Here is a 14,556-nt window from a genome sequence, read left to right on the forward strand (position 1 = left end):
GAAGGGGCTAAAGCAGCCATTTGCAAACCTGCTCATCCGGAGAACGGCCTCGCCCCCAGCTGCTCTGCCCTCTTCCAGGACAGCTCTGAAGGGGGCCCTGTCCCGGAGCCCAGGGACCTCTCCCCAACCCCGCCTGCGCCTCACCTCAAGGAGGAACCCTGGCCCTGGCTGGGGGGCTGTAGCCAGGGTAGGGAGTGGGGACCCCTGTCACTCTGTCCCCGCTGGGCTCAGGTAGGGACCTCACGGTGGTCCCAGGGCCCAGCACTAAGCCCACCTGTGGTTTCCAGCGGGAAAGGGTGGCAGGGGTGGCTCGCCGCATGCCCAGGCTCTGCCCCAACCTCCGCGCCCGGGCTCTGCTGTCCCTGCCATCCCGGCTCCCCACCCTCAGGCCCCAGAAGCGGCAGTTTCTGCAGGAGCTCCTGCCCCGGGGCCTCTCGCAGGAGGCCTGAGCAAGAGGGACACGGGACACGGGGTACGGAAGGGTTGGGGGACTGATGGGGGGAACCCTGCACCCCCCAGGGCAGCTCCTACCAAGGGGCGAGTCCCAGGGCCCCCGTCGGCCCCGCGTGCGGGGCGCGGCCCCCAACACCCAGGGCCCCGGAGGCGGACACAGCCCAAGCCAGGCCGTCCGGGAAATGGGGCGGGGGCGACGGGCGGCCGGGCCCGGGACGTGAAGTCCGAGCAGCAGCCGGCAGGGGATGGCGGGGCGCTCGGCCCGGGCTGCAGGGGGGTCCCCACCCTCGCCACCTCCTCCTGCCTCCCGCCCTCGAGGGTCCCCGCTTCCCTCCCATCCCCCTCCCGTCCGCCCGGCCCCCTCCTCCCATCCGCGGGGCCGCAGCGCTTCCTGGTGGCGGGTCGGGTCGGGCAGGCGGGGCGGGGTATAAAGGGGGCGGCCCCGGCCGCGCTTCCCTCCCTGCTGCTTCCTCGGCGCCCGCGCCTCGGGCCGTCGGGACCGGAGCCTCCTCGGGACCAGGTGAGCGCCTCCCGGACCCCGCACCCTGGAAGCCGCTCGGCCCGCGGGGGGTGACCCCGAGTCCTGGGAAGGCGGCGGCGGCGGCTCCGTCCCTCGGGCCCCGGGAAGGGGGACGCCAGCCCCAGGGACGGCGCGGGGGCTTGGGGGTTCGGGGCTCCTCCTCGCGGGGCGGGGGCCGCGCCTGTCCCTGTGGCTCCGCGTCTCAGGGTCCGACCCTCGGGCCCGCGACTTGGGGCCACCTCCCCGCGGCCTCCTCTGGGGCGGAGCCGGCCCGGGCGGGGTGGGGGGTCCCTCTCTGCGCCCGAGCTCCGTGCTGGGACCCCCGCTCCCGAGACGACCCCGGCACCGCACGCCCCGCCGGGCCCCGCACCTGCGAGCGGCTCGGGTCCGGCTCCGGCCCGAGGGGAAGACGCCCCGGCCGGCTGGGACCTCCGGGGGCGCAGGGCCTCCCCCCGGGCCGGACGGAAGGGGCGGCGGGGCGGGGGGAGGAGGGGCTTTCGGTGCCCGAGGGCGGGACAGGGCGGGGAGGGGACGCGGGTGGCCCCGACGCCCCATCGCTGCGCCCCTCCCGGCCTGGAGCCCACGAGGCCCCCGCCGGGCCCGGGAGAAGCTGCAGACGGAGGCGGCGCCACGGGGCGGCGGGACCCGGGCCGACAGCGACCCCCAGCCCTGCCGGGCCGCCCACACCCGCCCTGGGACTCCGCGGGGGGCGCCGGTGGACCCGCTGGGCCTGGGTCTCCACCGCTGGCAACCACACGGATCGGCCCTCTGTGGAGCCGCGGGTGTGCGGGCGAGCGGTGCCCATCCGGGCTGTGCCAGCAGGACCCCGGTGCCCGCGCCTCAGGCGCCCCTGGAGAAGGGACCTTCCCTTTGGGGTCGGTACCCAGAAAGGAGGGGCCTGCGATCCGCGGAGCTCCCTGTTCTTGCGATAACACAGCTCTGGCTTGGAGGCCCCCTTGCACTTCGACTCTGGTGATTATTTTAAGAAAGGCCAGACCGGGCACGGTGGCTCACGCCTGTAATCCCAACACTTGGGGAGGCCAGGGTGGGCAGATCACCTGAGGTCAGGAGTTCGAGACCAGCCCGGCCAACAGGGTGAAACCCCGTCTCTACTAAAAATACAAAACAAAATTAGCCAGGCGTGGTGGCAGGCACCTGTAATCCCAGCTACTCAGGAGGCTGAGGCAGGAGAAAATCACTTGAACCTGGGAGGCGGAGGTTGCAGTGAGCTGAGATCGCGCCACCGCACCTGGGCGAGGGAGCGAGACTGTCTCAAAAAAAAAAAAAAAGGAAAAAAAGGCCCAGTGAGATGTTTTCTCTTAAACGCGGCCCTGCACGTTGAGTTGCTGCCTCCTGTGGCCTATTTCACGTTTATGCAAAGTCGGGCGCCTGATCCGGGGCTCACCCGCCACAAGCAGGGGTCCTGGTGCTGCTCATGGAAGGGGCCCTACCCAGCCCGCGGGGCACTGGCTGGGACGGGGCTGCCCAGGTCCGCCCAGGATCCGAACATCCAGCCCCGCCCAGCGGCCCTTCCTGGCCTGCAGTGGAGGCTGTAATGGGCAGGGGCGGTGGGAATCCCAGCTCACAGGGCGCCTGCTCTTAGAAGGGCGGCGTCTGGGTCCAGAGGTCAGAAACCTCAGATGCCCATCCCAGAAGTGGCGGGGAACCTGTCTCCACAATGGATAGGAGCACCGTCTTTTTTTTATTTTTATTATTTTTTGCTCATTTTATAGATGAGGAATGATGCCTTGTTGGGATTTGTTCTGCGTCTTTGGTTTTTGTGCAGTACAAGGCTATTTGGGCTGTTTGATCACTGACCGTGTGTAGTGATGTGCATTGCCTGGTTGTGATGTCCTTGTGTTCCTAATGGATGTTCGCTTTTTGGGTTTTTTTTTTGTGTGTGTGTGGTTTTTGTTTGTTTGTTTGTTTTTTGAGACAGGGTCTCGCTCTGTCACCCAGGCTGGAGTGTGGTGGTGCTATCACTGCTCACTGCAACCTGCACATCCCTGGCTCAAGCGAGCTTCCACCTCAGCCTCCCAGTAGCGGGGACTACAGGCATGCACCACTGTGCCCAGCTAATTTTCTTTTAAGAGACGGGGTCTCAGTATGTTGCCCAGGCCATGGATGCGTTTGTTTGTTTGGGGTGTTTGGGGGGTTTTTTCTTTTTTTTATTGATTTGAAAAAGCTTTATTTTCCCGAATTTTTTATTGTAGTATACAATATAAAATGTCTTAACCATTTTTAAGTGTGCAGCTAGTTCAGCGACAGTAAGTACATTCATAGTGCTGTGTAGCCATCACCAAGGTCCATCTCCGGAACTCTTTTCCTCTTGTCAAACTGAAGCCCCTGGAGCACCAACTCGCGTCACCCCTTCCCTCATCCCCTGGCAGCCACCATCCTACTTTATGTTTCCAGGAATTTGGCCACTTAGGTGACTCATATGAGTGAAATCGTATGAAACGTCTCCTTTTGTGACTGGCTTATTTCACGTGGCTTAATGTCCTCCAGATTCATCCATACTGTAACATGTCAGCATTCCCTTCCCTTGTAAGGCTGAGCAATGTTCCACTGCATGCATGTCCTCCATTTTGTTTACCCATTCGTCTGTTGCTGGACACTTGTGTTGCTTCCACGTTTGAGCTACTGTGAATGATGTGGCCATGAACACACCACACAGATACCTCTTCGAGATCCCGCTTTCACTTCTTTTGAGTATGTTCCCAGAAGTGGAATTGTGGATCATTTGATTTTTTCATTTTTTTTGAGGAATTAATTGCCTCACTGTTTCCCACGGTCGCTGCACCATTTTGCTTTCCCGCCAACAGTGCACAAGGGTCCAGTTTCTCCACATCTGCACCAACAGGTGTCATTTTCTAGGTTTGCTTGGTTTTTTTAAATGTTAACCATCCTAATGGGTGTGAGGTGGTATCTCATTGTGGTTTTGACTTGCATTTCCCTCATGATTAGTGACGTTGAGCATGTTTTCATGTGCTTGTTGGCCATTTGTATATCTCTTGGGAGAAATATCTGTTTAAGTCCTTGACCTATTTTTGAATCAGGTTGATTGTTCATTGTTGTTGTTGAATTTTAGGAGTTCTCTATATATTCTGGATATTAATCCCTTATTAGATACACAGTTTACAGATATTTTCTCTCATTCTCTGGGTTGTCTTTTTACTCTGTTGATGATGTCCTTTCACTAGATAGATGCAAAAAATGTTTTTAAATTTTGGTGTAATCTGATTTATCTATTTTTTCTTATTGTCATACCCAAGAAATCATCGCTCAGTCCCATGTCATGAAAGTGTTACCTCATGTTTTCTTCCAAGGGTTTTAAAGTTTTAGGTCTTAAAACCTAAAGATCTGGGGACATGGATCCATTTTGAGTTAATTTTTGTATATGGTATTAGGTAAGGGTCTAACTTCATTCTTTTGCATGTGGATATCTAGTTGTCTCCGCACCGTTTGTTGAAAAGACTGTCTTTATCAAATGGTCTTGACAGCCTGATTGAAAGTCATATATGCAAGGGTTTCTTTCTAGACTATTTTATTCCATTGGTCTGTATGTCTGTCTTTATGCCAGTGCCACACTGTTGATGACTGCAGCTTTGTAGTAAGTTTTGAAATTAGGACATGTGAGTCCCCTAGCTTTGTTCTTTTCTTTCACGATTTTTTTTTTTTTTTTTGGCTATTCGAGGTCCCTTGAGATTCCATCTAAATTTTAGGATTTATTCACTATTTCTGAAAAAAGAAACAATCACTGGGATTTTTATAGGGATTACATTAAACCTCTAGATCAATTTGGGTAGTATTGACATCTTAATATAGTAAGTCTTCCAATCTATGAACATGAATGTCTTTTTTAAATGTCCTCTTCAATTTCTTTCAGAAATGTTGTGTAGTTTTCATTGTACAGGTCTTTCACCTCCTAAGTCAATTTTTAAGTATTTTATTATTTTTGATACTATAGTAAACAGAATTGTTTTCTTAATTTCCTTTGGATTGTTCATTGTTAGTGAATAGAAATACAACTGATTTTTATGTGTTGACTATGTATTCTGCTATTTTGCTGAATTTGTTTATTAGTTGTAACAGTTTTTGTGGAATTTTTAGGGTTTTCTACATACAAGATCATATCATCAGTGATCAGAGATAATTTACTTATTTCTTTCCAATTTGAATGCCTTTTATTTCTTTTTCTTACCCAATTGCTCTGGTTAGAACTTCCAGTACAGTGTTAAATAGAAGTAGTGAAAGCAGGCATCTTTCCTTTATTTCTGACCTTAGAGGAAAAGCTTTCAGTCTTTCACCACTGAGTATGATGTTCGCTGTGGCTTTTTCATATAATATGGCTTTTATTATGTTAAGGTAGTTTCCTTCTATTCCTAAAATGTTGAGTGTTTTTATCGTGAAAGGGTATTGAATTTTGTCATATGCTTTCTCTGCATCAACTGCAATGATCATGTGTGAGTTTTTTTTCCTCCTTCATTCTGTTAATGTGTATTACATTGATTAATTTTTTTTTTTGTATGTTGAACTATCCTTGCACTCCAGAAATAAATCCTACTTGGTCAATTCATTAAATTCCATTTAATTGCATCAAATTATACCAAATTTAGTTTACTATTAATAGTATTTTGTTTAGGATTTTTGCATCAGTGTTCATAAGAAAGACTGGATTGTAGTTTTCTTCTCTTGCAATATCTTTGTCTGGTATTGGTATCAGAGTAATGCTGGCCTTGTAAGAATGAGTTAAATAGTGTTCCCTTCTCTTCAAGTTTTTTGAAAATTTTGAGAGGGTTTGGTGTTAGTTCTTTATGTGTTTGGTAGAATTCACCAGTGCAGCCATCAGATCCAGAGGTTCTTTGTCAGGAGATTTTTGAGTATTGATTCAATCTCCTTACTAGTTATGTCTATTCAGATTTTCTATTTCTTCATGATTTGATTTTGTCTTGATAGGTTTTGTCTGTCTGGAAATTTTTCCATTCCATCTGTGTTATTCAGATGGTTGACATATAGTTGCTTATAGTACACTCTTATAATCTTTTTTATTTCTGTAGAATTAGTAGCAATGTTGCCACTTTCACTTATAATTTTAGTAATTTGAGTTTCTTCTTTTTTTCTTAGTCTAGAATCTAGCTTAAGGCTGGTCAATTCTGTTATCTTTTCAAAGAACCAACTTTTGTTGTCATTGATTTTCTCTATTATCTGTCTATTCTCCATTTTGTTTATCTTTGCTCTGATCTTTATTTTTTCCTTCTTTCTGCTAGCTTGTTCTTTTTCTAGTTCCTTACATTGTAAGGTTAAGTTCCTGTTTGAGACCTTTCTTTTTTAATATAAGCATGTATAGCCATCAGTTTCCCCCTTAGCACTGCTTTCACTGTCGAACAAGTTTTTAAATTTGTGTTTTCATTTCCACTCATCTCTAAGTATTTTATAATTTCCCTTGTGATTTCTTCTCTGATCCTTGGTTATTTAACAGGGTGTTGTTTAATTTCATGATTTTTTAAATGTCCTTGTTGCTGATTTTTAACTTTACTCCTTTGTGGTCTGAAAAGATATCTTGTATGATGTAGATCTTTCAAAATCTATTGACACAGACATTGTTGTTGCAACTACCGCCATCATTGCAAGTCCTTCTCCCTCTGGTTGAAGTGACTTCCAGGAGATTTAAAGGGCTGGCACCCTTTTCTCCCTTCATTTTTCTCTTTTTCCTCTTCTGAGAGGTAGACATTGAAGACTAGCACATTCAAAAGCAGCCATATATGTGGAGAAAATTAAAAAGTCATTGCACATTCTCAGGGGAGGTCATGGGCTCAGAAAAGACCTAGAGAGACCTTAAGTTTATACTTTATGCTGATCCTTAGCACAGAGACAGCGACAATCAAAATTATAAAAACAAGAAAAACCAGCAAACTCTGGGGAAGAAAGAGATTTCGATTTCACAAGACATACAAAGAAACTTTCCTATTTCAAAGGAAAAAAAAATAAACCAACAGAAGCTGTCACTGAAAAAGACTTGGTGGTAGATCTACTAGACAAAGGCTTTGAAAGAACTATCTTAAAGATACTCAAATAACTAAGGGAAAATGTGGAGAAAGTCAAAAAAACAATGTAGGAACAAATGAAAATAGCAATAAAAAGCTAGAAATTTTAAAAAGAAACCAAAAGGAAATTCTGGAGCTGAAAAGTACAATAACTGAAATTTAAAATTCACTAGAGAAATGCAAAGGCAGATTTCAGCAGGCAGAATAAAGAATCAGGGAACTTGAAGATACGACAATGGAAGTTATTGAGTCTGAGGAGCAGAAATAAAAAGATTGAAGAAAGGTGAACAGAGCCTAAGGGGTCTGTGGGATACCATCAAGCAAACCAACATAAACATTGTAGGAGCCCCAGAAGAAGAGAGAGCAAAGGGGGGAGACTATCTGAAGAAATAATGGCTGAAAACTTCTAAAATATGATGAATGACATGAATATAACCATCCAAGAAGCCCAAAAGACTCCAAGCAGGATGAACTCAAAGAGACCCACACTGAAACATTCTAATCAAACTGTCAAAACCCAAAGACAAAGATTTTGAAAACAGCAAGAGAGAATAATTCATCACATGTAAGGAATCCTCAATAAAACTATTAGCAGATTTCTGATCAGAAACTTTGAAGGCCACATGGCAGTGGGCCAATATATCCAAAGTGCTAAAAAAAAATAAAAACTGTCTACCAAGAAGCCCACATCCAGCAAAACTGTCCTTTAAAAGTAAGGGAGAAATTAAGACATTCTTAGATCAACAAAAGCTGAGAGTGTTCATTACCACTAGACCTGCCCTATAGGAAATGCCAAAGGGAGTCCTGCAGGTTGAAATAAAGGATGATAGACAGTAACTCAAGTGAAGAAATAAAGATCTCAGCCAGGCATAGTGGCTCATGCTTGTAACCCCATCACTTTGGGAGGCCGAGGCAGGAGGATAACTTGAGCCCAGGAGTTCAAGACCAGCCTGAGCAATATAGAGAGACCCTATCTCTATAAAATAAAAATAATTTTAAAAATTGACCAAGCATGGTAGTGCACACCTGTGGTCCCAACTACTTGGGAGGCTGAGGTGAGAGAATCGCTTGGGCCTGGGAGGTTGAAGCTGCAGTGAGCTATCACCACACCACTGCACTCCAGCCTGGGCAACAGAGCAAGACCTTATCTCAAAATAATAAATAAATAAATAAATAAATATCTCAGTAAAGGTAAATATATAGACAATTATAAAAGCTAGTATTGCTGTAACAATGGTGTGTAATGCTACTTTTTGTTTTCTACATAATTTAAGAGACTAATGATTTAAAAATAACATTATGCTTTTGGACACATAATATATAAAGGTGTAATTTTGTGACATCAATAACTAAAAGAGTTGGAGACAGAGCCATTCAGGGAGCAGAGTTTTGTTTATGCCATTGAAGCTAAACTGGTGTAAATTCAATTTAGACTGTTATAATTTTAGGATGTTAAATGCAATCCCCATGGTAACAACAAAGAAAATAACTAAAAAATAAATACAAAAGGGAATGAGAAAGGGATTTAAATGTTTCACCATCAAAAAAATTAATTAAACACAAAAGAAGACAGTAATACTGGAAATTAAGGACAAAAAAATCCATAAGATATACAGAAAACAAATGCAAAATGAAAGAATTCCCTCTTTATCAGTAATTACTTTAGATGTAAATGGATTAAACTCTCCAAACTCTCTCTGTTAAAAGACAGAGACTGGCAAAATGGATTTAGAAAGCCAAATCCAACTATATGCTCTCTACAAGAGATGCACTTTAGATCCAGAAACACAAATAGATTGACGGTGAAAGGATGGGCAATGACATGCCACACAAATAGTAACCAAGAGAGCAAGAGTGGCTATACTAATACCAGACAAGATAGGCTTTAAATCAAAAAAGGTTACAGGAGGGAAAGAAGGACATCATATATTAATAAAAGGCTCCATACAGCAAGATATAGTAATTATAAATATTTATGCATCTAATAACAGTCCATCAAAATATTTATATCTTACATTGGGAAGATTGTTGCTGGCTCTCAGTCTGCTTCCAGTCTGCTCATATTGCTTTTGTTGTAATGATGGTCATATGTGGGAGCTCAGTATCAAGAGGGCAGACTTAAGCCCACACTGCCAGGCTTCAGACCTCAGCTATTAGCTGAGTGCCCTGGGCAAGTTACCTCACTGGGCCTTGGTTTCCTCATCTGTTGGAGTGGGGATGGTAATAGTACCTATGTCCAAGGCCATAGGTCCAATTGTGAATGTTGAATGAAGGGATATAGGACAGTGTCTGGTACACATTTATTATAGATTTTTCACTGACATTTTATACATTCTGTTTTCTTCAAAGACTTTTTGGTTCCTGTTTTGCACTCAGATACTTCCTTTTCCTGGAGTTTATTTGGGAGCACCATGTGAGGTAGTACCTTTATTTCTAGTCACAGAGTGAGCCCTCATCCCAGCCTGCTTCCACCACTCTGAAAGGCCAACGTGTCATAGCCTAAGTTCTCGTGTGTTGTTATGCCCATGATTGTGTGGACTGTTGGCCTGTTCCAGCACCAAAACCAAAACTGTAATTTTATTGTTTCATTTGATAGCACAAGCTTTCTCATCACTCTATTTTTTATTTTGCTCAACTCCTCTTGCTTTTTCTACCAAGCGAAACTTGGATTCATTTTGCAAACTCCTATCTACAAAAATGCAAAAAATTTTCTTGGAAATTTTAATTAAAATTGCATTCTATTATAGATTCAGTTAGAAATAACTGATATTTTTAAATCAGTTTAAGATAGTGGGATGATTTCTCATCCAAAAACAAGGCTTGTCTTTCCAATATATTTCTCAAAAATTTTTTTGAGTTTTTTTCATAAGTCCTGCACATTTTTATTCAGTTAATTCCTTGGGTTTATGTTGTTTTTCTTACTAGTGTAAATAGCATTTTTCTGCAACATGTTCTAACTGTTTGTCACTGATAGAAGAAAATCAATAACTTTTTGTATATTGAGGACTAAGCTCTGATTTTTTTATCTTGCCTATATTCCTATCTAAGGAGTCTGGGGAGTCATGCCCTACAAACCATAAATTCTCATCAGATGGTTTTATCTAACCCAATATGCCGTGACTTACTTTCCAATCTGACTCTGGCGTGACACTCACTACACGACCAGGAAGAAAATAAAAATATTTTACCCCAAAACATGTTTCTTTGCCACATTTTGAAATGGCCCTGCAAAGCTGTCCTTTATTGGGGAAAATTTGCATCTGTAAAGAATCTCTATTAACATAGCTAGATCTTTTTCTTCCAGGCCCTCCCAATCCTGAAGAGATTGACCAAGAGTCTAGCAGCTTTTAAAGGTCTAAATAGGAAACACTTATCATTGATTGTCTCTAAGGGCAGCCACTATGAGACTTCAGAAGAACCTTGGTCTCCACAGTCTTTTATCTTAACCTGAGCATTTCCTTTCTATGATCCCAGGTCTTTAGACAAACTCAACCAATTGTCAACCAGAAAATGCTTAAATTTACCTATAGTCTGGAAGCCATCCCTCCCCACTTTGAATTTTCCCACCTTTCTGGATTAAACCAATGTATTTCTTAAATGTATTTGATTGATGTCTCATGCCTCCCTAAAATGAATAAAACCAAGCTGAACCCCAGCCACCTTGGGTACATGTTCTTAGGACCTCCTAAGGGCTGTGTCATGGGTCATGGCCACTCATATTTGGCTCAGAATCAATCTCTTAAAATATTTTACAGAGTTTGACTCTTTTCATCAATGATATATTTTTCTAAGTGGCTCACTAAATTCTCTCTCCCTAATCTCCCCTGCTTTCTCTCTCTTTCTTTCTCTCTCTCTCTCTCTCTATATATATATATACCTTTTTCTCTTTTTTAAAAAAACTTTGTTCAGTTGATTTTCTGGGTGGACAATCCTATCTTTAATAAGGACAGTTTTGTCTCTTCTTTTCCAACAGTTATACTTTGTTTATTTTTACTGTCTTATTGCATTGGCTTCCAACACAACACTGAATAGTAGCGTAAGGTCTGCACTGTTTGCCCCCACCCCATTTTTTTTGTACGTAGTAAGCATTCTTCTAACGCAGGCGTTTTTAACCCAGAGTTAGATCTGCGAATGGAATCCCCGAATTCCTGGACATGATTTCTGTATATGAGCATCTATGCATTTGTGTAAGGTGAAATTGTGTAGACTCTTAAGTGTCCCTGACCACAAAGATAAGAACCACTATTTTAGCTTTTTGTGTAAAACATGATGTGAGCTGTTGATTTGAAATGTATGTCCTTTATAGTGTTAATTCTACTCCTAAATTTCTTACTAGGTTTTACCTTGTCTGGCTGTTGTTGTTTCTCAGTTAGAAATTGATGTTTCAGGGATCTATTGAAGCAATTGCATATTTTTCCCATTTTATGTTAATGTGACTTACATTAACGTATTCCCTAGTGTTTGTGGCATCACTGTACTTTAACTTCATATTATAGTTCTGGTATAGTAGTCCTTAATATGGGTTTTAGTTTTTAATATTAGCTAGAATTTTTGTGATAATGTTATGGGATTTTTAGAGCGTCACTTTTCTGGCCTGAAACCTCTATGGCCAGTGGCGCCTTTGCCCAAGTTCTTGTCCTGTGTCCAGGAAGAATGAGGTACACAGACAAGTGGAGGTGAGCAAGACAGAGAAGCTTTATTGAGTGTTAGGACAGCTCACAGGAGACCCACAGGGGGCAGCCCCTCTCTGTAGGCATGTTGTCTTGTCGAATGTTCAGCTCTCAGCAGAGAGAAGGCCCTGGAGTGGGTGGCTTCTCTCTGCATGCAGGTCGTCCCATTGTCTCTGCAGCTCTTAGCAGAGAGGAGGCCCTCGAGAGCGTGTCTCCTCTCTGCAAACGGCATCTCAACTAGTGTTCAGCTCTCAGCAGAGACAAAGCCCTGGAGAGGATAGCTCCTCTCTGCAGCTGGTCGTGCCATGCTCTGCCCTGCTCTGACTGAGCCTGGGACTTTTATAGACCTCAGAGGGGGGAAGTGCATGCTGATTGGTCCATGTGCAGCCATGTGCGGGCCCAGAAAAAAAGCACCTTGAGTTCCCCTCTGGTCCATAGGATGGGCAGCCTGGCCCCCAGGCTTCAGGCCTGCCTCAGCCTGAAGGTGGGGCTTCACTGGGGACCCACCCTCTTCTGCCCAGGAGCCTATCTGCCTCCTGCAGCCATCCATGGTGCCCAGGCTGCTGGTACCAAGGGGCACCTGTGCCTGTGCCCAGCCGCCCTCAGCACCCCCCAAGCTTCCCCTCCTGCACTTCTCAGTGCCCACAATCTGGAGGGGGCCAAGGCAGCAGGTGGCTGGCATGTCAGCACTGCCACAAGCACGCACACACCCGGCCAGGCTGTGACAGTGCCCGGGCTCAGCCCCAACTCTGCTCTGAGACGAGTGGGTGCTGGGAGCAGGAAGAAGCTGGGCAGCGGGAACAGGCACCTCCAGGCCTCCAAGGGAAAGAGGGGCCTTCCTGGCTCCCCAAGAGTGCAGCGACGCCCGGGTCAGCAGCCCCAGTTTGGGCAGCTGCAACTGCACCAGGAGTGGGGGCGGGCTCCTGCCTGCTCCATGGAGCAGAAGGCCCAGATCCACAGCCACGACTTGGGCAGTCGTACCTGGGGAACTCCCACCTCGCCAACCTGCAAGGGGCAGGGATCCCACTTATCCCTGGCTCCTGCTGGCTCCGTGGAGCATGGCACCTGACTATGTCCTCTCACAGCCTGGGGTGGGGTCTCCAGACCTGGGCCAGCATCCCAGGCAGGGGCAACACCGCCGTGAGCTCCCCTTCACCCAGCACGCCACCCGGCCCGGCCCCATGGCAGCGGCCCCCAGGGAAACAGTCTGCGGGGTTGGGGGCCTGTCTGCCTCTTCCTTGGGCCCTCCCTGAGCAGCCGTTGTGATGGCAGCGGCCACACCAGATGGCCTGCCACTGCCATCAGTAATATTTATAGTGATATTTATCTGTAGAGTTACTTTCAGGGATTTTTTTTAATCAAGTTTTGGTCACAGGTTACGCCACATTTAAAAATGAATTGGGAAAAAGTTTATCTTTTTATGTTCTAAAACAAGTTAAATAGCATGAAGTGCTTGTCCTTGAAGCTGTGAAACTCACGCACAAACTACCTGAGCTGGCACCTTTGGGAAGGGACTTCATTCCTCCCTGGGCCCCAGGCTGAGCAGGTCTGGCCTGGGTCATCTCATCCACTCTAGACACTGCAGAATCACAGCAACCCTTCAGGGCCCTCTCCTGGCAGCACCTCCCCTAGTCCTGGTGCTAGGACACTCCTCCCATCTGCACCAAGGGCAGGGCGGCACTCCGATCCCTGCATTACCCCTGGAACTGCGTGCTCTGAACCAGACCCGGTGCCCTTTTCGCCCAGCTGCCTGGCTGCTGCCAGCCCCACTCTGCAGAGTCAGCGGGCACAGTGCCTCCAGCCCCACTCTGCGGAATCAGCAGGCACAGTGAAGCCTGTCCTGATGGCCTCCTGGAGCTGGAGCTTAGGCCAAGCCACAGGGCATCAGGGAGGACGGACGTTCAAGGGCTGGATCCATTTGCTCCAGGGTCCTGGCACCCAACAGAACGGAAAGCCAGCCTAATGACGGCCGTGTCCCCACACTTGACAGAGTCCTCCCTCCCTCCTTATCAAAGTCCTGTTTAAAGGGAATGGAGCCAGGCTGGAGAGAGAGTGCCTGCCTCTGCAGGGGAGCCGGTCTGGGGAAGCTGGGATCTTTCTCCCGTCCTCCCCTCTGCGCTGCTTCCAGGGCAGCCCCAGGCAGTGGGGGGCTCCAGACAGTGGTGCTCCATTCCCTTCCACGCTGACGCGCCCAACTGCCCACTGCACCCAGCCCTGGAGGGCATGGAAGGGCCTTAACCATCCAAATCCCACCCAAAACTGAGCCCAGAGGCACCCACTAAACATCTGTGGCCCCACCCAGGGTGGGGCAAGAGGGCGCAAGCCCCCCCAGTCCAGATGCTGGTGACGGTGTGTGCTGGACGCAGACCCCGCTTCCTTGAAGACTGAGGGCGGTGCCCCCAATCCCACTGACCTGCTGTGCGTGCGCCTGCCAGGGGAGAGGCACTGGGGGTGTCTGAGCGACCCCCACCCCCTGTTGCAGGACTTCAGGGCCACAGGTGCTGCCAAGATGCTCCAGGGCCCCTGCTCCGTGCTCCTGCTCTGGGGAATCCTGGGGGCCATCCAGGCCCAGCAGCAGGAGGTCATCTCGCCGGACACTACCGAGAGAAACAACAACTGCCCAGGTGCCAGAGGTCGGGGGCCGGGGGCGGGGCTCTGGGCATTCGGGGGACAGTCAGGACCAGTGCCAGGGGTCGGGGGCCGGGGGCGCTGGGCATTTGGGGGACAGTTGGGACCAGCACCCAGGTGCCAGGGGTCGGGGGCCAGGGGCTCTGGGCATTTGGGGGGCAGTCGGGACCAGTGCCCAGGTGCCAGGGGTCAGGGGCCAGGGGCTCTGGCATTCGGGGGGCAGTGAGGTCAAACCCAC

The 14,556-nt window shown here is 47.8% G+C and overlaps 1 protein-coding gene across 3 annotated transcripts in view; it reads left to right on the forward strand.

The window, feature by feature from the left end:
- The first annotated feature begins 650 nt into the window (after positions 1 to 650).
- The window catches only part of COL6A2 (collagen type VI alpha 2 chain), a 36,056-nt gene continuing 22,150 nt past the window's right edge, over positions 651 to 14,556 (forward strand). For 2 of the 3 annotated variants that reach the window (XR_010125332.1, XM_054468366.2), the window contains exons 1-2: positions 837 to 973; positions 14,173 to 14,314. Coding sequence is in view for 2 of the 3 variants with exons in the window: in XM_054468366.2 (XP_054324341.2) it covers positions 14,200 to 14,314 (115 nt within the window). In the remaining variant the exon portion in view is untranslated. Of the gene's footprint in view, positions 974 to 14,172; positions 14,315 to 14,556 lie in introns of all 3 variants that reach the window. The other variant, XM_054468365.2, reaches the window with a different exon arrangement.

The sequence above is a fragment of the Pongo pygmaeus genome, chromosome 22 (genome assembly GCF_028885625.2).
Source record: "Pongo pygmaeus isolate AG05252 chromosome 22, NHGRI_mPonPyg2-v2.0_pri, whole genome shotgun sequence".
Classification (NCBI taxonomy): domain Eukaryota; kingdom Metazoa; phylum Chordata; class Mammalia; order Primates; family Hominidae; genus Pongo; species Pongo pygmaeus.